The 26571-nt window shown below is 39.3% G+C and overlaps 1 protein-coding gene across 1 annotated transcript; it reads left to right on the forward strand.

Annotated features, from left to right (window-relative positions):
* Window positions 1-26071, forward strand: si:ch211-247n2.1 (calcium-activated potassium channel subunit beta-2). Its single transcript, XM_052018400.1, has 6 exons — window positions 1-41; window positions 397-523; window positions 15118-15228; window positions 18984-19154; window positions 21620-21815; window positions 25514-26071. Exons 2-6 carry the CDS (start codon window positions 414-416, stop codon window positions 25784-25786), a joined length of 861 nt encoding a protein of 286 aa, XP_051874360.1. The 5' UTR covers window positions 1-41; window positions 397-413; the 3' UTR covers window positions 25787-26071.
* Window positions 26072-26571: the final 500 nt, after the last annotated feature.

Here is a 26571-nt window from a genome sequence, read left to right on the forward strand (position 1 = left end):
ACCAGGAAATAATAGTTTTAAATGAATTGTTACTTCATAATGTAACTAAGTAGGATGTACAACAATCATTTATTATATTTATATCAATAATTCAGTGTTAACCACAGTTATTACTAAATTCACAAAACCAATTTGCTAAATTGGTACTGTATTTCAAAATTATTATTATTTCAAGACTAATAATCTCATGGAATTATAACTCAAATTTATTGCAGTTCTACAAGGCATCGGTATTCTTAATGCAATGGTTATTTTAATAATCTAGTAATCCAAAGATGTGAACTCGAATTTAAAATGTGAACTCGAATTTAAAATGGCAGTTTGACAATTTGCTAGAGAATAACTGCACAGAAATGGACCGTTAACAGCTAAGAAAACTTCCGTCTTTTGTTTCAGCTTGGAATGATGCCCTTATGCCCGCCCTTCCTTCCTACAGAATGAAGATTTTTAAACCAGAGGCAAGTGAAACCATGTTGAGAGATGAAACAAATTTCTTTCACAAGGAGTCACAAAGAAAATTGAGGTAAGTTTCAATCTTTTTATAATCCTTGAATCATCTTTTCCTGACGTGTGTTTGTGGACTCCTGATCTATTTGAGGCTAACTTAAATAAACCTCAGAGAGATTTAGAACAAGACTTCAAACGTTAGAGTTTGCAGGAAGTCAGATAAACCTGTTGTTTATTCTGTTGGAGGATGTGGAGAAACTTCAGTGAAAAGCTTGAAGAGATGGCAATGAAGTCTGCTCAGGAAAGACGTGCATAATGTAAACCCTGGAAGTCGGCTTCAATTGCATGTTTTTCAAGCAAAATGGCATGTAAGGACCACTTTGTCCAGTGGTTGAGCTGGTAATTACTTCTGGGTGCAATTGTGCCCATTGGGAAATTGGCCCAGGCAATTCCATGTCCGATTCACTTTAGCACAGCTGAAGTTTCGCACTTAATGACATCACAGATCACAAAGCATATATGTGCACCAATCCCAATAGAAGTTGGAGTTCTTGGGGGTCTTTGCTGTTCACTCACTGAATAACTAGAGCACGTCACACTTGGGTCTGCAAGTAAATAGTCTGCATTGTCACACTGATGTCTTCACACACTATCATCAAGCCTCATTGATACAGAAGACACCTACTTAGACTCCTTGGACTCTCTAGCAGCAGCCCAGTTAGAGCCAAGTCTTAAAACCAATGGCAAAGCAGGACTCATCTTTCTGTCTATGCTATTAGTGAGCCTCGCATGTGTCGTAAAATTCTGCATAAGTAAAATTCAATGTATGTGATTGATAGATCACCTGATAGCAAGTTCGCAAAATAACGACATTATTTTTCTGGCAGACAGGAGGCTACTTATGTATATGAACAATGGGAGGTAAATGTTGGCATGAAATTTACAGTAGCTTTCTGCCTTCAACACCAATAGTTTCTCATTTCTTGCATGCTTTGAACAAATCTTAGGTATATAACTCTAGAAGTCCTGGCATCTCATGTTTACTCCATGTCATTACTGTTCAAATAAATGAAAAACAAAACACCTTCAGTGCCTCTTGTTTCTATCCTAACTTTAAGAGAGTTCCCATTCCTCTCAAAGTACCATCACATGCAATCTCCATACGTCAGTGGAAATCAAGTGTATGATATCCCTACGGTTCCTTGTTTAGGATCCAGAATCTAGTCCCAGTAAATAAGACTTAGTTGGGTTTCCTCCAAAGTTGATCAGTGGAGCCCTAAAGGGAATTACCAACCAGAATGTAACAGTGCCCTCCAATCTTTGCAATATGTTTTAATTTTCTTGAAAAATATTTATAAACACAGATTCAGATCTTTGCTTTGAGAGTTGCAGCTAAGTTTTAGGTGGACCTTGTGAGTTGCATCAGAAATTGTGGCCATTTTGTTGATGGGCTTCAGTATTTCCTATGCAGTCAGGAAGCTGCATATCAGAATGAATCCTGGGAGTTAAAATGATGAATCAGGGTGTCTTGAATCCTGTCCTAGGCACTCAATTCAGAACTGACACCTTCCCAACTCTCCAAGTTAAAATCAAGTCTGGAAAATCTATATGTTATCTTCTGAGTGCATTTGAAATACACAATGGACGTGGATGAAGGAAAATGCCAGACTGTATGGGTCCCTGTATGCTAGCCTGGCAGTCACTCAGACCTCAGAAGTGAACTGGTTTCTGTCTCGTCTAACCATCCCTACCTGAACCCATGTAACACTCTAACTTGGTGCTTGAGCACCTTGTCTACCCACTCTATGATGAGCTTTTTCTTTCTGTTAATTAATAACCACAACCAAGTTTGTCACAACTTCACAACTTCAGATTTGTGTGAGAGTACTACGTAGGCAATAAAGAAATTTTGAATTTATCTTGATCAGATAATGATGTTGATAATGGGATAAATATTGGCTAGCACTCTGCTGATAATTCCCCTGCTTTTCTTTGAAATAATATCTTGGGGTCTTTCATGTACACCTGTAAGGTAAGCTAGGGCTTTTGTTTAATGCTACAAACAAAACAAAGGGCACATGTTAAATGAATACTCTGGTAAATTTTGTCTAATATACAAGGCAGCATATTGCACTGTACTATGGTGTAAGAAAGCAGCTCATTACACAGGATCCCACCATCAGGCACATCTTCCCCTCCCCCTCCGCTTTCTGCAGGGATCGCTCTCTCCGTGACTCCCTTGTCCGCTCGTCCCTCTCCACTGATCCCCCTTTGGGCACTTATCCCTGCAACCGTGCTAAGTGTTACACCTGCCCCTGCACCTCCTCCCTCACCACCATTCAGGTGAGGCAGCACTTTACGTGTGAATCTATCGGTGTCATTTATTGCATCCGGTGCTCCCAGTGCGGCCTCCTCCACATCGGTGAGACCCGACGCAGTTTGGGGGATTGCTTCGTCGAGCTCCTTCGCTCCATCCACCGTAACAGCCAGGATCTCCCGGTGGCCTGCCATTTTAATTCGATTTCCCATTCCCACACTGACATGTCTGTCCACAGTCTCCTCTACCGCCAAGTGTAGGCTAGATGCAGATTAGAGGAACAACACCTCATATTCCATCTTGGTAGTCTCCAACCTGACGGCATCAATATTGATTTCTCTAACTTCTGGTAACCACTCCCCTCTGTCCCCCACTTCTCCCTCCAGCCCTGTAACCCCTTCCCCTTCCCCTCCCCTGCTCCCACTGCCTGCCCATCACCCACACCTTCCTCCCTCTGGTTCCCCACCTCCTTCCCTTTATTCCATGGTCTACTGTCTTCTCCTATCAGATTCCATCTTGTTTAGCCCTTTGCCTCTTCCACCTATCACCTCCCAGCTTCTCACATCATTCCCACTCCCCCCCCCCCCACCTACCTACCTTCCTTCCCCCTCTCACCTGGATTCACCTATCACCCACCAGCTCGTGCTCCTCCCCCTCCCCCCACCCTTTTATTCTGGCTTCTGCCCTCTTTCTTTCCAGTCCTGATGAAGGGTCTCGGCCTGAAACATCGACTGTACATTTCCCTCTGTAGATGCTGTCTGACCCGCTGAGTTCCTCCAGCACTTTCTGGGTGTAGCTCATTATTTGTACAGCTCAATAAAGGAAATAAAAAGAAAATAAAAGCACAACTTCTAATGGTGTTGTGGGAAGAAATCAAATACAAAATAATTCTTCACTTACAAACATATGTTTCTGCAACATTTAAATATCGGTGTCAAATTCTAACTCTAATGATAGAGAGCACACCAAACATGCATATTCTCTCAGGAGTTGTCCCATTATTGTTAAGCATGTTCTTTTATTTGGGTCTGTATAATTCAAGTGAAACACCATAAGCATAATAGGCATGCTTAGATATTTGTAACTTGCTGCAGATGTGAAAGAGCTATCAAAACTAGAGTTAATTTCCATCATTGAGAGAGCACCCAAACCCAAGAGCAGATGTATTCAAAAGCTGTTTCAAAACCATTACCATGATTAATTTCTAGAAATGTCATTATATTTTAATGACCCTGTTAGTAAATAAGTTTGAAAATTGGAAAGGGACTTTATCTTCCGAGAACAAGTGTTACACTTTTTCAACACGTACAAAACACCTGCCCCTGCAGAAAATATACTTGTCCAAGTCCTCTCACAGCCTGTTGATAATGTAAGTATTACTTTTCTTTCTTGGTATTTTTCACGATTACATACTGATGAAATCCTAGTTGTGAATGTTTGTTTCAGAAAATATGGATTTTAAACATTTTTGAGTTAAATTGTACTTTTTACAGTGTAGTCTTCTTGGATGAGAAAAGATATATTGCTTGGAGTCCTACTCTCCGACATTCTGTATTAGTCTGCTTTTGTGCACTCATTGTATTAATCTAGTAAAACCACATGCTTCATGCAGCCCGCAAAATGTAATCCAGCACACACAGCACATTGAGCAGGTAAAGTGGGCACAGAAGAGACAAATTCTCATGCAGTTCTCTTTTGAAACCTCCCACACTGAAATGATATCATTTTTCTTCAATTTGGAAATGCCCTGGGGAATCACAGAGAGAATCAGCCTTTCGTAGCAGCCCATGCAAAGCAGCTGGGCTTTGTAAAGGGATAATCAAGAATTTTTAACTTTTTTTGGGGGGGGGGGCTGCTGAAGGAGAAGGGCTGTAGTCAAGGCAAACTTGCATCTGAGTTTGAAGGTTGGCAGGGATCAAAGACGTGAAATTGGAAGTGGAAAAGCAACCCCTGTTGTGTGCTAAACTCATTTCTCCTACTATTACCTCTTGGCTATGACTGTGGTCCTGCTTGGGGTGCTGCATTTGTGGAGGCTGAAGGAGAAGGGCTGTAGTCAAGGCAAACATGCAGGAAGGAAGAAGAAGAAGGGTATATGTCTGCTGAACCTATCCATCAAGAGGAGCCATACTCTCTCCTCCAACGTGTCTGAAGGATCAGGTTTTCAATTGTAGTAATGGCAGAGAAATTTGACCTTCTGCACCTAGGTCTCCAGCTACAGACTCAGTCCTGGAGTGATCAGATATAGAGGTGAGGGTTACTGTCACCTTGAACTTCTTAGCCATTATAAGTCCAGACAACAATGACTGACTATGCCATGTATCACATCTTGCAGCTCATTGGTAAATTAAGACTGTCTCCAATACCTTCTCCTCAAGGAGAGGAGACTTCACCTCTTCTCGAGCAGTAATCATCAGTGGTTGGATGCTTGCAGATTTTCAAGGATTGTGGGATCCCAAAGTCCTTTGATGGTCTGCCTTGGATAGTCTGTGCCTGGCTGACATTAAACAGAGTTTGATGGGTTATCAAGAAGCAAGGCACTGTACCTGCTGGAAATCTGAAAATGCTGGAAATGGTCAGCAGGTCAAGGAGTATCTGCGGAGAGGGAACATTTCAGGTTAATCTTTCATCAGAACTTGGAAAGGTTAGAACTCAAATTAATATGTTTTCAGTTGCAAAGAAGGAGGATGGGTGGAGAAAACAATGTGAATGTCTGTAATAAGTGACAATCAGGAGAGGTGAATGGTGGTAAAGAGAGAGTGGTAAAGGCAAGTTCATCACAGCGGAGTCAGCAGAAGGAGCTGATTGTGGACAGAGGAGAGAGAGGAAAAAAAATACTGAGAGCTACAAAATACTGCAGCTGTTGGAAATCTGAAATTAAAGAGAATGCTAGAAATACCCAGCATCTGTGAAGAAAGGAAAACGTGATGAACATCACAGGCTGATGCCCATTTATCTGAACCGTCCAATTTCATCACAAAATGAATAGTCTGGTTATCCAAAATTGCTGAATTCAGTGTTGAGTCCTGGAAGTGTTAAGCTGGAAAGCAGAGAGGGGGAGTGAGATGGAGAATTAAAGAGACCAAGTTTTGATGGGAGCAGGCTGAGATTCCACCACTACACGTAAACTTTGTGCTGTTTTTGGGTACACACCCAGCATCAACATCGCAGCATGGGTGTGTAACATGGACGTGCCCGTCATTTCCTGGCTGGTAAGGAGGAGCTGCTGGAACCACTGAGAGTCCTGGGAAAAGCAGGAAGAGGACTGAGGACTGTCTGCATTCCTTGATTGAATAGCTTCCATGTGCTTGCATGTGTGTTTTGTATGTGTGTATGTTGTTCTGGCAGTATGTGAGGAGTGTGTGAGTGCAGCAGAAAAGATGGCTGCCATTGTGTGAAATCTGAATGCGTGCGTGTGTGTGTGTGTGTGTGTGTGTGTGTGTGTGTGTGTGTGTGTGTGTGTGTGTGTGTGTGTGAGAGAGAGAGAGAGAGAGAGAGAGTATCAGCTGTGAGATGTGTGTATGTCAGCAATGGTGAGTATGTGAGTGTTGTAGTGTATTTGTCATGTGAAATTTGAACGTTCAAGGACTAACCTTGAGGTCATGGAATTTCTTTTGATACTGGCCTCATGCCTATGGAGAAATCCCTCCTGGCACTAATTTTTCTGGCCACCACTTCCCAGCGCCAACTGTGGCCACGTGTTATCAGTGGAACACTTGCCTCTCTATCACTTTCAGCAGTATATTGAGGCTGTTGGGACAGAACCTGAGGGCTTGCTCCTTTGTTGGTGAAGAATATGTTTGGCAGCTCCTTCAAATCTTCCAGCGGTTTAGTTGTCAGGTCTACTTTAAGAGGCGAAGCTTTGACAGCAGTTAGTGCAGGTTCAGTTGTACAGCAGAGCAGTAATCGTTTGCCAACAAAGGCTTAATGTACAATAGAGAAAATGATATGCTAATCATTTAAATTGCTGGTGTTGATTGCATGTGTAGCCCACATATAAATAGGATAATAATGTAAACCTTTGGTTTGAGTTGGGGTAAGACTGCTATTTATTCCTTTGATTCTATATGAAACAAGTAGAATGCATTTATGATTATATACCTACCTATTCTGTTTTTAAAATATTCATTGTTCAGGATCTATGCATTGCTGGCTAGACTTCCATGTATTGTTCATTCCTCATTGTCTTTGAGGATGTGATGGTGAGCAATCTTCTTGAACTGCTCCAGTCTTTCTGGTGAAGGTACTCCCACAACATGAGTCCTGATTCAGATCTCATTGTGAAACATCGACCATCCTTTGCCTCCACCGACGCTGCCTGGCCTAATGCGTTCCTCCAGCAGTTTGTTTTTTTTTGCTCCAGATCCAAGCATCTGCAGTGTCTTGTGACTCCCACAACACTGTTGGGCAGGGAGTTCCAGGTTTTAGACCCTGTGATGATGAAGCACCAGCAATATATTTCCAAATCTGGATAGCATTCAACTGGGTTTGGAACATGCAAATAGTGTTGTTCCTATGTGCCTGCTATCCTTGTTCTTCCTGATGGTAGAGATTGCAGGTTTGGGAGGTGCTGTCAGCATACCTTGGGCATTCTGTAGATGGCACACACTACAGCCACTGTACTCTGATGGTGGAGAGAGTAAATTTTTAGGGTGCCAATCCAGTTGGCTGCTTTGTCCTGGACAGTGTCGAGTGAATATTGTTGGATCTCCACTCATCCAGGCAAATGGAGAATATTCCTGACTTCTTCCTTATAGATGGTGGAAAGGTTTTGGGGTATCAGGAAGTGAGTAACTCATCACGTTACCCAACCTCTGACCTGCTCTTGAAGCCGTGGTAACCATGGTCCAGTGAAGCACTCAGCAAGGGTAATGACTTTGAACGTTAAGAGTAGGTCATTGATTCTCTCTATTTGGAGTTCGTCATCACTTGGCACTTTTGCAGCACAAATGATATTTCGACCTATCAGCCCCTGCTTGAAAGCTGGATCAGTCTCGCTGCATGCATACATGGATTGGTTCATTTGCTGTAGTGTTGCAAACAGAATTGAACATTGTGCAATCATCAGTGAACCTCCCCACTTCTGAATATGATGGAAGGAAGGTCCTCGATGAAGCAAATGAAGATAGTTGAGCCTTGAGGAACCTCTGTAGTAATGCTCTGAGGCTGGGATGATTAACCTCCAACAACCACAAACATCTTCTTATGTGCAAGGTACAATTCCAGTCATTCAAGTGTTTTCCACTTAATGCTCATTGACTTCAGTTTTACCAGGGCTTCTTAATGCCATACTCAGTCAATTGCTGCCTTGATGTCAATGGCAACTTTTTGGACCAAGGTTGTGATGAAGTCCACAGCAGAGTGGTCCTGGCAAAACCCAATCTGTGTAGGGGTGATCATGTTACTGGTGGGTAAGTGCTGCTTCATGGCACAGTTTATGATACTTTCCATCAATTTGCTAATGATTGAGAGTAAAATGATTAGGTGGCAATTAAGTAGATTGGATTTGTTTTGCCTGTTGAAAACAGGACCTAACTGTCAGGTAAGTACCAGTGTTCTAACTGTACTAGAACAGCTTGCATTAAAGCCTATTGAAAGGAGTATTTGACTGAGGGGCTTATAATTTGATTCAAGCAATTACCTTTTGTACCATTGTCTTCTAATGCAAAGAAGGTAATGATGCAAATGACCATTGATTCAGTTCTTCCTCTAAAAAGGATTTATAACATGATCATGGCTCAAAGATAAAAAGTGACATTTCTCAACAAGAGACATTTTCCAATAGAATCTTGGGAATAAACATGCTGGAACACTGCTATTATACACTGTTAGAATATTTCTTCACAGAGCTCCCATTCTCCAGATGAGACAAAACTGACAATTGCTACTGCATTTTACTGCAGAACTGAAACGTATCAGATGTAGCAGAGTTTTCAGGTTGTAACTGGAAGATTTTACTAGTGACTAGTTAATTAAATACCACTGACCTCCAGCCAGGTACTTGTCATCACTATCACATTCTCTCTATTCCACTTGCTGTGTCGGTTTCTTTTGCCCTATAATTCCATAAACCAGAGGTCCATATTCTCATTTACAAGTACATATGGCTTGAATTGGACCCTGCCTCCACTTACCAACTAAATGTCAAACATGAACCTTATATCACCCAACCCACAGAGACTAATGTACATCAGCACAATCATGTTTACTTGTGTGATCTGATACATGAACAGCTGCTGTTCCCATTTCTATTGCAGTACTAGTTCACAAGGAATTTAAATATAGTTTATGATTGTGTTTGCCCAAATGAAAGCATGAGACCTAAGTAAAGATTGGACATTTAACTTATGTCATTGACTTTGATATAAATTTCTAATTTTAGGTCATTTGGCAAACAGGGGGACCGGATGAAAGATAGAAAAAGTTGGTGATAGCAAATTTGTTTAAATGTTCATAAGACAACTACAAAAGAACAAAATCTATTAAAATAGTTTAACATGTGTTATGTATATTTATTTTTAAATTGTTTTTGTTTACATATTACTAAATGGGGGAACACTATCTACATCTAGTATAGCTTGACAGGTATTAAGAAATTAACAGTTTTTTATATAGTGTTATGCTATGTTAACATATCAAGAAAAGAGTAGAGTGCTTGATATTTATTTTGCCACCTTGGCAAGTGCAAACATATTGAGTGCAAAGTTTGGCTCCTTACTGCCTCTAATTTGACAGCTATAGATCACAATATGATGACTAATGTGTGAATGCACATTTCTAGCATTGATTGAGCTGGCCATCACATTGTTGAGAGCTATCAACTACATGTTGATTGGTTTCTACCGGCCATTGATTACGTTTTCACAAGATTTCGATGCTATCTAGACTTACTGTGCTGTTCAGGAAATGGTGTACCAGGTGCTGGCGTATACGGCCTCAACTTCAAGCTTCTGCACAAGCCGACATGGATGGAGTAGACACACAGTGAACAGAGCATATGCTAGAATATAGCGAGGAGGAGGGAAAGAGAGTCTCATATCTACTGAAGATCCACATGGCAAAATTATCCTACATAAACAAGGAGAAACACATTATAAGGCATCTACCTTTCTGTAACAATGTCATTATTGAAATATGTCACAGCAGGCACGGTAGTGTAGCAGTTAGCGTAACGCTTTACAGCGCCAGTGACCTGGGTTCAATTCCGGCCACTGTCTGTAAGGAGTTTGTACATTCTCCCTGTGTCTGCGTGGGTTTCCTCCGGGTGCTCCCGTTTCCTCCCACATTCCAAAAGACGTACAGGTTAGGAATTTGTGGGCATGCTACGTTGGCGCCAAAAACGTGGCGACACTTGCGGGCTGCCCCCAGAACACTCTACGCAAAAGATGTATTTCACTGTGTGTCTCGATGTACATGTGACTAATAAAGATATCTGATCTGATCTGATCTGACCTCAGCTGCAGCAGCAAGGTCAGAGCAGGGCAAAGACTGCCTTCCCAGTGAGTTTCAAAATATGTCAGGCTCACTCCAGGCTGAAGGAGTTTGTAGTTTGTCATGATCGATATAGGGGAGGCATTGATGCTTTCCGTTCAGGAAAAAGCCATGTATATTCCTTTGTCTCTTGCCAAAGAACAGAATGGGGACAGCCACACAGCTTCTTCATGGTGCAGGGGACTATTGACTGCAAACTAGCTGTGTTAAAAGTGCCGTATCTCAACATGGAGATGTACCTCAGCCAGGTGGGATTCCATTTCCTCGAACTAAAGCTGATGTGTGACCATACACGATGAAACATATTAGTTCCCACTACCCTGGAAGCAGTCTTGATTTCTGCACTCTTGAACAGTTCACTCTGTATTCTGCACTTTAATTGCTATAACAATCAAAAGAATAGCCACTAGGTGACAAAATGTGTCAACTGATAACATGGCTCTTGTCACTGTTGTGCCATTCATAAACAGCATACAATAAATCCAGTGCTGCCAGATGACATGTGATGAAGCAGATCACTGGATTGCACTGGAACACCCCTCCACCACTTTGAAGGCTGTATGGCGCACATCCTTATAAAGGCTCTGCCCCTGCCTTCAGGTATATGACAAGCAACTGTGGAGCAGAAGAAATAGGAACAAGAGAAAGAGACAGAGAAAAGAAGGAGGCAGCTGAGAGCTTTCTGGCCAGCCTGCCATGACTAATTCATCCAACAGCATAATCAATAAACACAGCCCAAAAACCCAATAACTTACAGTCTCATATCTTTCTCTCCCTCTGTCGCTGACCGTCTCATGGCTTTTCTGCAGAGCCAAAATAAAAGCTGACCTAAACAAAAGTACCACATCAAATTTATAAATCAAAAGATCCCAAACTGCATACACGTATCAACTAATCATCTTTGTGCAGTCTCTGAGTACCATCTTCCTTGTGCTTTCTCTTGCCCTAATGGTCCCGTACAAAGCTGCCGCAGAGGTTATAGCCAAGTACAAAAGGGGAGACTGCAGATGGCCTTGGAAGACCATTGAGAGAAGCTCCGGGCTTGGCAACAATCTGGGCTGACTAGTTCACAGGCAACAGCATAACACTGTTGAATTGTCAGTGATAGGATATAAAATGATATGACGTCATGAAGTCATACAGAAGATTCATTCTCCATGGATCCTTTTTTTACAGTGGTATCATGTCTTGATGGCAGCAGGATAAGCTTGCCAGGTGAGCCTGCATGGCAGAAGTCTGATGTTCCACAACATTTTGGGTATCTGCTTGTGCTGCAGTAGAAGCTGAGATGTCACTAAGCAGATGTTGCATTGATTGAATATATAAATGTGCCCTTTCTTTTGCTGCAGACCCAGGATAGTATTTGCCTGATTAAATTTCCACTTCTTTCAAGCAGCAAGCTGTGTTTTCATCAATGGGAATTTGCTTATTCTAGTTAATGAAGTCTCATCACAAAAATTTGCTGTGGCTTGGCACTAAATGAGAGGAGTACATCCCCGCTAATGCTCATCATTCTGCATTCCACACTAAAATCAACTCTAATGTTTCAGGTTAATTTATGAGAGTTTCTAGTTTCCAATAATGACCAAATGTGCATTAAAAATCTTTAGCCTGATGTGGTGACAGGTGCAGTAATTACGGACTTGAGAAGATTTTACCTTTCCATAGTCAAACTGTAAATAAATTATGTATTTTATAGTTGATTAGTTGATGTTTGCATGCAATTTGGGATGTTTTGATTTATAAATTTGATTTATGTGTGTTTTAATATCATTGTGATTCAGATAATTTCTACCAATCAGAAATCTACTTTCATTGATGTTACAATCTTTTATTTAGTTGCAATGCCCAAGTAAAAAGATCTTCCCAAAGCATACAATTTAATATTGGAGCTCCTTTGTTGTTACTCCTGTTGTAAATGGTATTTATGTTGAATCCCAGTAGTACTACTTCTTATCAAAAAAGTGTCAGGAGTAAAGTACCTCTTGATGTCATTTGTTAATTAGATTGCCATGCTCATCTCCCTTGTTGGAAAATGTGAGGAAGGAGATTCCTGAACTATTAGCGAGCTATGTTAATATTATGAACCAAGTTAAGGAAATCAGCATGTAGAAGCAGTTTGGATGGAGAGAAATAATAAAGAATGGAAGTCACCTGAGGGAGTGGTGTACAGATCCCTAATAATAATCACAGAGTAGGACAGAGTATAAAGGAAGAAATATTAGGGGCTTGTCAGAAAGATACAGCAATAACTTTGGGGATTTTAATCTACATAAAGAATGGATAAATCAGACCAAGTTTCCGCTAGGTAGTAGTGATCATAATATGATTGAACTATACATTTAATTTGAGGGAGAGAAGAATAGGTCCAAGAATATTACTCTAAACTTAAATCAGGGCAACTATGAGAATATGACAGCAGAGCTAGCTAATGTGAGCAGGCAAATTAGGTTAAGGGATTGGTCAATTGAGATGCAGTAGCAGACATTTAAGGGGAACTTTCAGAATACACAAAACAGATACGAATCAAAAGACTGGACAGAATATAAAAGAGACAACAAGTAATGACTAAAAGATTAACAAGGAAGGAAAGAGTATGAGAAAAAGTGATCTGGAAATGTAATATCGGGTGGCAAATGTTTCAAGAGAAATTTATAACAAAAAGAGTTACAAAATGAGTTGGTCCTCTATTGAGTAAGTCTTAGGAATCAATAATGGAAAGTAAGGAGATGACAAATGAATCAAACAGATACTTTGAATAAAAAAATACGAGCTGCTGGAGGAACTCAGTGGGTCAGGCAGTATCTGTAATCTGGTCGAATTTTTTGCTGTCTCTTGTCTCCTCAGATATTTCGCATTGGTTGTTATGACAGATGATACAAGTAACATTCCAGAAATAGCTGTAAAATGGGAATTTGGAGGTAGGAATTCAGGAAAATTATAATCCCAGGGAAATTGCATTGAGCAAATTACTGGAGATGCATACTGAAGTCCCTGAGTCCTGATGAAGTTCATCCAGGGACTTTAAAGTACCTCGTGAAATAGTCAATGTGTTGGTTTTAATTTTCCAAAATTCCCTAGATTTGGTGAAGATTCCATTAGATTAGAAAATAGCACATATAATTTCTTTATTCAAAAAGGGGGAGGAGACAGAAAGGACTCTACAGGTCAGTTAGTTTAATGTCTGTCATTGGAAGAATGTTAGAAGGAAATATTAAAGAGGTAATAGCAGGTCACTTAGAAAAATTCAAGATCATCAGGCAAAGACAGCAAAGTATTTTGAAAGGGAAATCATGATTGACCAACTTATTGGAGTTCTTTGAAAAAGTAACATGAACTGTGGATAAAGTCGAATCAGATGTACCATTCTTAGATTGGCAGAAGACATTTATTAAGATGCCACACAAAAGATTGTTGCAGAAAATATAAGCTCCTGATGTAGGAGGTAACGTGTTGGTTTTGTTGGAAATTAACAGGCATAAGTTGGTATAACTGAGGAATTTTCTGTGGAGCAAGATGTGATTGAGTGATGTGCTACTGGAATTGTGATGAGGTTTCAACCTTTTACAATTTATGTAAATAACTTAGAGGAAAGCACTGAAGATATAGTTGCTAAATTTGCTGATGACACAAGATAGGTAGAAAACCAAGTTATGAAAAAGGCATCAGGATATAATTAGATTAAATGAGGGGGCTTAGATCTGGTCAGTGGAATATAATGTGGTAAAATGTGAAATTGTCCATTTTGGCAGGAAAGATAAAAAAAAGAAACACATTATCTAAATGACGAGAGATTGTAGAGGTCTGATATGCAGAGATTTCAATTATATAGGGCGTTGGTGAGGCTGCATCTGGAGTACTAAGTGCCATATTGATCTCCTTATTTAAATAAGTATTAAATAAAGGAAGCAGTTCCAAGGTTTACTAGACTGAAACCTGGAATGGGCAAGTTGGCTTATTTGGGAAGGTTGGACAGATTGGAAGAGTGAGAGGTGGCTTGATTAATACATGTGAGATCCTGAGGGATCTTGACAGGCTGGTTGTGTAGAAGATGGGTGTTTTTCCATTGTAGAATCCAGAACTAGGGTTCACTGTTTAAAAAACTAAAAGGTTGCCCATTTATGATAGAAACAAAGCAATTTTTTTTCTCTCAGAGAATCATGAGTTTTTGGAGCTGTCTTCCTCAAAGGATGGTGAAAGCAGAGCCTTTGAATATTTTTTAAAAATATGTAGATTAATTCTTGAAAAGCCAGGGGTTGAAAGGATAATGGGAGACCCAGGAACGTGGAGCTGAGGTTACAATCAGTCAGCCATCATCTGTTGAATATTGAAGCAGGCTTGAGGGGCCAAGTGGCCTGCTCCTGCTCCTAATTTGTATCTTTAATTGTTCATATCACTCTGAAAATTCAAATAAAATAGGAATTTCCTGCTTTCAATCTTTTAGCTGTTAGCCCGTGCTCGATGCTGTAGCCCAGGTCATTAAATCAACATGAAGGAGCTTAAGTCACAAAGTTTACCTTCCACATCAGCAATCATTTGTTGCATAGAAGCACCTGTGAACTCACATGTTGCTATGGCTTCCTTCCTCAGGACCAATCAGAGAACCTGTACGGGATGGTGATGTAAATCACTGTAGTTTTATAGCAGAAAACTGATAGTTCCTAACAAAAATCTTCCACCATCTAGCAAAAAACAAATCACAATTGATTTAAAAATATAACACAAAGAGGAGAAAATTATGAGAAAATTCCAACAAATGTTCTCTATTACATGGCGAGAGACATAAAAGTACACAGAGATTGCAAATAACTTGAGTTTTTAAACAAGTTTATTCGAATACATTTCATGGATTTTCCCTTCAAAAGGCCCCTTCAACACAACGTGAATTCCTCCTCTTCTGTGAGAGATGGCGACAGTGGTTCACCGCCTAAAATGTTTCTGTGGTCCAAGCCACAACAGGAAGAGCAACCAGCAAGGTAAGATCTAATTCCTGTCTTTCCTCTATTCTCTAAGGTAAATGGTGAAACGACAGTCTGTGGAAACTCAACAAATTCCCAATAATAATGTCAATACTAAAGTTTGGTCATAACAATCTTCACTTGCAGCAGAGCCCATGAATTACATCTTTCCATCTGAATTCCTCTGTTCCTCACCTTTGATAGGATCAGATTTTTATTTTATAAGATATCAATATCATTTAAAGCTGCAAGGTAGCATAATTTAGAACCTTTATGCTAGGAGTTCTCAAAAAAGTCTGCACTCCCAGATATTAAAAATAAATGATTATTTTAAAGTAAGATATAAGTAGTATTAGTTTTTAATTTAGAGATTGATTGATTGATTACATTGGTTTTGCTTAGAATGTGAAAAACTCTAAATTTACTCATTTGCTTCTGCGAATTTCAAACAACATCAGGAAATGTTTTTTAACTGACAAATATCATAAGAGGCACAAGTCGAAAAACTAGGGGGCATGGAACATCATTTAGCTGCTCATTTTCTGGAAGTGAGTTATTAGACAGATAGTTTCAAATGATTTTGTGTCACTGACAGAGAAGAAAAGAGATGTAGAGCAGGAAGGCATCCTCGCCTAAATGCATGTTTTCCATATTCTGATTCCCTGTAATTCCCAATGCAAATCACCTAAAGATACCTGTTGGCTTAAACTCCAGGCCCTTCTCGCATTTTGATTGTTGGAAGCTTTAAAATCAAGTAAAATGATCTTCAAATACTCATGCCGAAGGCTGTTATGTGCATGAGTAAATGTATGTACAGATATCCAGGCACTAGGTTATTTTTGGAGGATGTCTTTGAATTGTGATTAAGGTGTCATTGTGACAAGAGCTGAAGTTGTCAAAGTGATATTATTTTGAGATGAATTTGTGCCCTGCTGCTGTGCATAGTAAACATTAAAAGACCTGTGAAATAACATCAACACTCCTCATAAAATCAGAGGAGATATTCTTTATTTTGCAGACATGGCTTTTCGGAAGTAATTTTACTTGGTTTTAATGGAAAAATGCATTTGGCTTTCTGTGCTAAATACTAAATAGTAGAAAATAATACATCCAGGGTCTGCTGGAATCATTGCCCACTGGAACATAACTGCTAAAGGCTACTAACCCTGCAATTGGCTGATTGACTTCTGTCACACGCCATCAACAATAAACAAATGAAGTTGGCATCCACTATGGGTATGTGGTAGAAATCACATTGTTATTGAAGTAAATTAATGACATCATAACCTGTCAGGCACACAGGCCAGAAAGTCCATCAAGACTATTAATATCTCAGCAAAGAAGTAGCCAAAATATCTTGTCAAGCAGAGAAGCAAAATGATGGCTGGCAAAGCTCTGTATAGTAAAATGCTAAATGTAATAACAGAGCTGCAGTGTAATGTGTCATATGCCAGAGGAGTAAAGCTCAAAGGGAAGAGAGGAATGTATGTCACAATGTTCCAGTTTTAATAATCACATTGTATATAAATCAGTTCACCATCTCTTAGTTACGTGGTGCATTATAATGAAAAGATGATGTTATTTTTCAGTGTTTACTATTTTCTCTCCTGCAGTTATTGTTGTGAAGAAGTATATTTCTGCATAGCAGAGAGTTTCAATCTGGGTGAACAACAAAATCGGTTTCCCCTTTGCCCAGGCAACGGTAAAATTGTTCTGCCTATATAAAGGTGGAACAGTACACATGCCTAGAGCTTTGGTGGATGAAAGTTAATGTAGAGTGAAAAATATGCAAGCACACAGGAAAACTAGACAACACACATGTTCCATGAACGGTAATGGCATAGCTAAGTATAGAGCTGAAAGATACCTTAGGAACTCAATAGACCTGCAACAAAGCACATACAAATAAAGTAGAGGACCAACCAGTAACCTAACAAGATATTGAACTACACAACTAGACGTGGGGTATCAGAGAGAGGAGGTAATGATAAAACTGCACAGTGCCCTGGTCACACCTCATCTAAAATGTTGTGTCCCACTCGACGAAGTGCATAGAAAATTAATGAGGTTGATTATCAGTGTCAGGAATATAATTTATGGAGAAAGACTAAATCTCCTTGGCTGAAAATCCAGCCACACCACTCCAGTGGTTTGGTGCCATGGCCAGCAAATCATCTCCAATATGGCAACTGAGGCGTGCATGTTCACACCCACCCGAAGAATGCAAATTATGACAATCACATGCCTCATTGATTTGATGCCAGCAATGTTAAATATGAGTTCAATACCCCAGGTAATACCATCACTTTACCTCATAAACTGAATGTGTGTCCAGCAACAGGAAGCACTGATCACAATTAACCCCTTCCCCCTCATCTCTCAGCACCACCAGCATTAACACAACTTGGTTATTAGTTGATATCTACCAGCCATTTTTGCAATTTTACAACAGCTTGGAATTTTCCTGAGTTGCTGACCAGTATGCCATCTGTTTAGCCACAATTTTCAAATAAAAGGCAGCATTAAAGAAATATTCCAAACTAAATTTATAAATTGAAGCATTCTCAATAGTTTACAGATAATATCTAATTAGTCTTGTGTATTCCCTTTATGCAGTCTTCCATGTGCCTTATCTTGTCCTACAATCCTGAGGAGAACCACTCGAGGCTGCATCACTGCTGAAGGAATAATGATGACCTTCAAGGAGGATGGCTTTGTGGAATAACCTAGAGTGGTGCTGTGTCAAGAAGGCTCAGGCTGAGGCTGTTATGTCTCATCAGGCACAATGGAAGTGAGAGCTGGCTGGCCATTAGGCATCAGCCACCACACTGGCAAAGTGATACTGGTGCGATCACAAATGCTGTGATCCTGAGAAGGGAGGGCAGGTTTATACTCCACAAAACCAATGACACCCTGCTAGGAGATACCCTAGTGTTCTTAATCTATTGGAGGACAAAATGTCGGACTGCTGAGCAATGGTATTCAGAGCCTTGATGGTGGCAGTTTGAGCTTGCATAAATATAATCCAAGCTTCCTTTCATGCACTGCTGCTAATTGTGTTGAAATGGACACTGACACATTAGATGTCACATTATGATTCTACATTTGAACTAATGACATATCTCCCGCCTCTGAAGTGGAAAGGAATGGTTCCAAGCTCAGCTGGACTCCACTTGTCACACAAGAGAGCTAAGAGATCTGAGTGAGCAGAGTACTCACTGTTTCCTCATTCCCAGCTCAACAAAAGACCAGTCATTTGAAATATATGCAAGGGCCAGTATTCCAGCCCTCCAGCCCATCAGCCTGCAGAATTAGGACCCCTCTGAAGGTCCATTTGGGTATCCTAGTCCCTCATAGTTTTACCATAATCTTGAGGGTATATTAAAAGGGCATTTTGCCACATATCAGAGAACAGCTCAGTGAGATTTCACTCCAGAGCTAGCGTACATCATCAATTGTTTTCTTTTTCACTCACAGGTGCCTAAGATTGCTTATTGCATGAAGGTCTAGATGAATTACTTAAATCGCCCCTGCATACATTTGGTGAAGTAGAATGAACCCTGGCACTTACACTGATGTCATTAGCCTATGGACCTTGAGGTTGCTATACATTATCTCCTGTGTTTCACTAACTTCTAATCTGCTACTTCAATTTAAGCCAATACACTTGTCATCAACATCTGCGACTCCACATGTTATAATATAATTCACTGGCAACAGGGATTCAATAAAGGGAAAGACAGGCTTTATTAATATATCCGTTTGCATTTCAGAAACATATATAAGAAGATAAGAACACATGATATTCTGGACAAACGGAAAACAGCCACTGCCCTGAAAGATGGAGAGAACAGGGCCTTATATCTGGGTCTGGCAATGCTGGTGTGTTCATCACTGATTGCCTTCCTTTTGGGAATAAAAGTGGTCCAACACAACAAGGAGAGGTAGCAGAGAAATAACTATTTGCTTTTTGCGTTGATCTACAAATTGATATAATGCCAGAACTACTAAACTTTGTTCTTTAATCTGGACCCAGCAGGTAACTAATGTTGTTCCATTAGGGAAGGGAAGTGAAATAGAGATAATCCACAAGAAGGGAAATAGGGATAATCCTGGAAACTATAGACCAGTGAGCCTCACATCAGTGGTAGGGAAGCTATCGGAGAGGATTCTTAGGGATAAGATTTATGAGTATTTGGAAAACTATGACATAATTAGGGACAGTCAGCATAGCTTTGTGTGGGGTAAGTCGTGTCTTACTAACTAGACTGAGTTTTTTGAGGAGGTGATAAAGGTGATTGAACGTAGTGTTGTGGGTATTGTCTACATGGATTTCGGTAATGCATTTGATAAGGTCCCTCAAGGGAAGCTCATCCAGAAGATTTAGATGCATGGGATCCACAGTGACTTAGCCATTTAGATTCAGAATTGGCTTGCCCACAGAAGACAGGGGGTAGTGGTGGATGGGCCTTCTTCTGGCTGGAGTTCCATGACTAGTGGTGTTCTGCAGGGATCTGCACTGGGATCTCTGTTGTTTGTGATATATATAAGCGACCTGGATGAAAATGTAGATGGGTGGGTTAGTAAATTCGCAGATGATACAAAGATTGGTAGTGTTGTGGATAGTGCAGAAGATTGCCAAAGGATATAGTGGGATATAGATCAGATGCAGATATGGGCAGAGAAATAGCAGATGGAGTTTAATCCAGCCAAGTGTGAGGTGTTGCAGTTTGGAAGATCAAATGTAAAGAGACAATACACTGTTAATGGCAAGACCAACAATGTTGATGTGGCTCCACAGGTTGATAGGGTGGTAAAGAAGGCATATGGCATGCTTGCCTTTATTAGTCGAGGCACTGAGTTCAAGAATCTGGAAATTATGTTGCAGCTTTATAAACCTCTAATTAGGCTGAATCTGGAGTATTGCATTCAATTCTAGTTGCCCCATTATAGAAAAGATATGGAGGCTTTGGAGAGGGTGCAGAAGAGGTTTACCAGGATGCTGCCTGGATTAGAGGGCACATGGTATAAGGAGAGTTTGGACAAACTTGGGTTGTTTTCTCTGGAGCGGCAGAGGCTGAGGGGAGACTAGATAGAGGCTTATAATCTTATGAGAGGCATAGATAGACAGCTGGTACCTTTTTCTCAGGGTTGAAATATCTAATACTAGAGGGCATGCATTTAAGGTGAGAGGGGCTCAGTTCAAAGGAGATGTGTAGGGCAAGTTTTTATTACACTGAGAGTGGTGGATGCCTGGAATGCGCTGCCAGAGGCGATGATGGAGGCAAATACGATAGAGATGTTTAAGAGGCTCTTAGATAGGTACATGAATGTGCAGAGAATGGAGGGATGTGGACATTGTGTAGGCAGAAGGGATTAGTTTAGTCAGGCATTTAATTATTAGTTTAATTAGTTTGACACATCATCGTGGGCTCAAGTGTCTTTTCCTGTGCTGTACTGTCCTATGTTTTATACAAATTAAATATATATTTTAATTAAAATTAGGAAATAAATCATGATTGGATTGAGTCAAAAGTATTTTTGTGTTCTCTGTCGTTTATAAAATGGTCTGTATTGTGAAATGATAAGTGAAAATTAAATGTATACCACATGTTTAATTTACAGTATTCATTATGTACATATATCTCATGTTTAATTTTATGATACATGTTATGTATACAATGCATATCATGTCTATAATATTGTGACACATTTAATTTTCACTTAGCTATTTAGAATACAAACCATTTTATGAATTGTAAGAATGAAAAGACTTCTCACTTAATCCAATCAATATTTCCTAAATTTAACATATAGGCTTAGCATAAAATAATTCAAAAATCTTTCTTACAACCTGACACGTTCTGAAGTGTCATGACATAAGAATATTGTTTGCAAAGTTATGTCTTAAATCCCATATTAAACTCAATTTTAGTCTCTCCTACATAAGGAAACAAAGTGCCATCTGGCGTACACATATCTAACATATCCATTAAAATAGCTTCTTGTTTTATCCATATGTTCACAAAATTTAAGGGTTTGATATTCTTTCTTATTCCTACCAGCCAGATTCAACTGAAAGAACTTCCCAGGAATCTTGAGTGTGAGCTGCAATGAAAACAAGGTTGCAGATAGGCAGTTATAAAATATGCAATGCCATTAAGCATTGAAAACTCCAATTGTGAATATTTTGTTCCTTATGAATTAATGATTCCTAAGAAACTGATTATTATTACTACTAGATATCGTACAAAAAAAGCAAAATTCATATTGTAGAAACAATGAAATGGATTCAGATTTTTTCCATTAGGTTTTAGTTCTAAGTCAATTCTCATATCTGTATTTTATTGACAATTACTCAACTAAAGACTCAGAGGAAGTATTCTGATATCCACTTATTTGTTGTTAGTGTTTGGACAGAGGTATCAAAATGCACTGTCCTTGAAGCAAGAATTACAAACTGCAGAAACTGCAAATTCAACTGTGGGCCAGATTGTTGGAAACCATCACAGTCTGCTTGCCTACAGGTATATGTTAATTTATCCTCTTCAGGGATGAAGGTTCTGCTACACCAGTCAGAAGAGACTGTACGCTTCAATTCTGAGGTAAGAAACCTACTACAGAGTCCTATAGGAACTCATTAACTTGTCAGTTGAAATGACAGTTAATCAATAAAGTTCAGTGTTCTTGACAGGAATGGGAGAAGACAAAGATGGAAATACAACAGAGCCTGGTAATAGTGTATCTAATGAAGGTAATATTCTAAATGATGATATTTGTGAATTAAACATTGTTGATTGTAAAGATGGATGTTTCTCTTTTTGTGAATATCGAATTTTCCTCCTTCATGCAACTAGTAACTACCAGTTTTCTGCCAATGATTTTTATGCCATCCTGGCTCTTCTTGTGTGGATCCCTTGGCATGAACTTCCTCAAGAAAACTGATTCCATCCCAAAAGATAAGGCCCCATGTTACACTAAGTTTTCTGATTGTAAATCCCATGAAATGCTTTGACACCTGGTTAAGCCATACTCCTATGCTGAACCGACTGTTAAAGTTGTAACATAGCATAAGTGGCTGTGTCTGTCTCTAATGTTCACAAATATTCTAAAGCATTCAAAAACTATTAACATTTATCACACTATTTTTTAAATTGAAGAATAATTACACAAATATTAAAAAAAACCACGAAATACGTAAAACAATTAATAGATTTAAATTAATTCAATCAATTCTGAATTATGTAAATTACCCCTCTCCTTCATAGCCATTCCTCTCTATTGAAAGGATCTGTGCCAAATATTACCTGACACAGGTTCTGTGAGCAGATTTCCTAGTATAATGTAAAACAGTGGAAGCACTCAGCTTGGAGAAAATTGGGACTTGCAAGTTCATGCACACTTGAGCAAGATTTCCAATCACAGAGGTAATTCTGGAAGTTACAAATGGAAACACTTTTTTGTGGAAATTTTGGGCTAGTGCGCATTATTGATGAATATATCATTAGAAAATTATTCCTCTAATGTGTAAGTGAGAAAAGGGAGTAGATATAGCTCAGTATTTATGTCTATAGTATGCATTTTTTGCAGTTAATTTAAGTTGCTGAAATAATTTAAGTTACTCAAACATAACATAGAATCAAGAGTCTTACATTCATTGCTGAAGTATTGCCATTCATGTGGATCAGTGGCAAGCCACATGCTACATCCACCACATTCATTAGCATATGCTGTGAAGCACCATTATTTTTGGTTTAACAATAAATGCTTCAAAAACAGACAAATTTAAAAAGCAAATCTTTTTGGACTTGGTGGAGTGGAAGAAAATGGGAGAAGGTATGCAAGAAGCAACAATTTTACATTTTGAAAATGAACCACTGTGGTATCATATGTGATTAGGCCAACATGGTTCTGCTTAAAGTATTTGCTCTTAATCTTCAAAAGATGCACCTCATTGTGACTTTTTTGCCAGGGCGAATTTGATGTTGCTAGGGGTTCATTGCTGGATTCTACTCATGGAAGTATAAGTAATTAAGAAATAAATAAGAAATTGCAGAGAGTTGTGGATGCAGCCCAGCGTGTCACAGAAACCAGCCTCCCCTCCAATGGACTCTCTATACCTCTCGCTGCCTTGGTGAAGCAGCCAGCATAATCAAAGACCCTACCCACCCGGGTCATTCTCTCTTCTCTCCTCTCCCATCAAGCATAAGATACAGGAGCGTGAGGGCACATACTACCAGGCTCAAGGACAGATTCTATCCCACGGTGATAAGACTATTGAACGCTTCCCTTATACGATGAGATGGACTCTTGACCTCACAATTTAGCTTGTTTGACCTTGCACCTTATTGTCTACCTGCAATGCACTTCCCTGTAGCTGTGACACTTTACTCCGTATTCTATTATTGTTTTTTCCTTGTACTACCTCAATGCACCCGGTACTACCTCGATGCACTGTGTAATGAATTGATCTGTACGAATGGTAAGACAAGTTTTTCACTGTACCTCGGTACAAGTGACAATAATAAACCAATACCAATTTCAGGAATATCTTATTCTGGCACAGGCATTCAAGCACATTATCAAGAGAAAGGTTGAGAGATTTCAAATCTTAAAAATGAAAGGCAGTAAAAATGGTTCTGTAGAAATAATATTAAATATAGAAATAAGGCAGGCTGCTTTTGGTGTCCAAGGATTCTACTTTAATTGTTGAATCTTACATTGCTGATCTTTTGCCTGGATGTGGACAGATCAGTACTCAAAAATCAGGAACGGCACCTTAGCTACCAATTGAATGCCTGTGCAATTTCTAGGTGTGACTTTCAATAGACAAAAGCCCACTTACATGTATCCTTTGGGTCAATGTACCTATATCTAATCCGGATCTTTTATCATTATAGGACAACAATTATAATTTTGAAGTACCAACAGATAGAGCATGCATTATGTAAAGCTGAACCTTTGATGGCCACAGCATAAATGAGCCCCAAACAATATTTGCCAGTAATCTGGCTCCATAAAACAGATGCTCGCTCTTAGCTTCTCATTTTGGCTACCCCTCACACTGGGACTGGATTGTCCCCCAGACCTCAACTGTCAACAAGCTCAGCATAGGAACGAACTAATTTGCTGCTATGAAACTGGTAAACCACAGTTGATTACCCATTTTGGATGGCAGGGTGACATAGCATATAATGCCAACGCTCGCAGCTCCAGCAACCCGGGTTTGATTCTGATCTCATCTCTGTGTGGAATATGAACATCCTGGCCATGACTATGTGGTTTTCCCCTCATGCTCTGGTTTCCTCCCACATCCCAAGGATGTGTTGGGTGGTAGGTTAATTGGCTTCTGTGTTCAGCAAATTAGGATGGAGTTAATGTGAAAGAGGGAAATAAGTAAGGGGGAATGGGATTGATGGAATTTCTTTAAGAGCTGGCATAGACTGATGAGCTGAATTGGAATTGGAATTGGTTTATTATTGTCACGTACTGAGATACAGTGAAAAACTTATCTTGCATACCTTTTATACAGACCAGTTCATTACACAGTGCGTTGAGGCAGTACAAGGTAAAACAATACAGAATGCAGAATGAAGTGTCACAGCTACAGAGAAAGTGCAGTGCAGGTAGACAATATGGTGCAAGATCATAATGAGGTAGAGTGTGAAGTCAAGAGTTCATTTTATCATTCTAGGGAACCGTTCAATAGTGTTATAACAGCAGGATAGAAGCTGTCCTTGAGCCTGGTGGTACGTGCTTTCAGGCTTTTGTATCTTCTGTCTGATAGGAGAGGGAAGAAGAGAGAATGTCCTATATCATAAGAAATAATGGAAATATGGAATTTTTCGCCCATGGTTTGACAACTGTATTCAATTAAGGACCTAATCTTAAACAGGTTCAGAAGATACACTGCATTTCGTATGAGCAAGCAGAATATAATTTCTTTGCCAACATTGTGCCCATTTCAGAATTCATGCTGTAACAAGTACTTCTTCAGTAAAAAGAAAAGACAATATCAAAATCAGTGAAATCAGTACAGGCAACCCCTGCATTATGGCCATTTGGGTTACGGAAATTTACCCCTACAGAATTCACAAATCACTACTCAAAACTCACATTTCTTGCCACACATGCAGATGACGTCTCGTGTTATGGCCCATTTTCCAGGAACACATCCCTCCCTGTATCAAGGGTTCACCTGTACATTGTTCTAGACTTTTAACTTACCTGCTCTGTACCATCACACTGAGTGTTGTAAACCTATAGGGTAAAAAAATAATAGTCTTTTTCTTTTCTTTTTCAGTGTTTCTGCACTTCAAATTGTAAAAGGAATCATTCAGAAAATAAAATGCTATTGGCTTCTCTTAAAGAAAACATCACACAGTTTCAGTCTTTTCCATGTTATTATGATCCAAAAGGAAGACAAAGGAATGTCCTCTTGGCAAGATTTGATATGTTTAATGCTTTGTGTCATGCAATGCTCTGGCCTTCTTGTATGTTTCTTGGTGGAATTGTACTTGTCGTCCTGGTGAAGCTGACACAGTACCTGTCTCTGCTCAGTGAACAGTCAAAGTAAGAAATTGAAAAGAATGAAAAAAGTTGCAAATATTCATCAAAGTTCCTTAAGAATTGACACATATATTGTACCATGATGCTAGCAGAAAAATTACAGGTCTTTGTTATACAATCTCAAACTGGAACTTCTGTCTTTTAATAAATACATGCAAACAATGTAAAATGCTTCAAGTACCTGCAAAATTAAATAACAACTTCAAGTTGTTGCTGATGAGTAACACAAAGATAGCTAAGCAAATTTAATTTAGCCCAAATAAGAGATACTTGTGCATTAGAAACAATCACATTCTTGGGATGATTTTAGCAAATAAAAGTAATGCTAAGCAAATATTTACATATTATTGGTATTCAGTTTATCCCAGGTGAATCCCATCCTTAATAAAGATGAGTTCCCCATCTTTAATGTGGAAATAGCAATTTTTAAAAAAAAATTTAAAATAATTTTCCTTCCATCTATTTTTTATATTAATATCAAGATATTTTTATTTAAATAATTGGTGTATTGACAGATGACATTTCGGTAATTCTTTTTACAAAGAAGGATGAGACTGCAGGTGGAAAGGAACATTCAGGTGCAGATGAACTTCATGCACCACAGCAATGGTTAAAGTATCAAATTTTTTTTAAAGAATTGTATTTTTGGTGAAAGTAAATTACAAGGTATAAATACTACTGTTAACAATTGATGGGATGGGTTCCAATCAAGCAAACTGCCTTGCTTTGGACCATCTGGGAACAATGGGAAAATGGGAGCAACAAAGTACCTTGTTGAGATCAATGAGAGTT

Source organism: Pristis pectinata, chromosome 6 (assembly GCF_009764475.1).
Source record: "Pristis pectinata isolate sPriPec2 chromosome 6, sPriPec2.1.pri, whole genome shotgun sequence".
Taxonomy (NCBI): Eukaryota; Metazoa; Chordata; class Chondrichthyes; order Rhinopristiformes; family Pristidae; genus Pristis; species Pristis pectinata.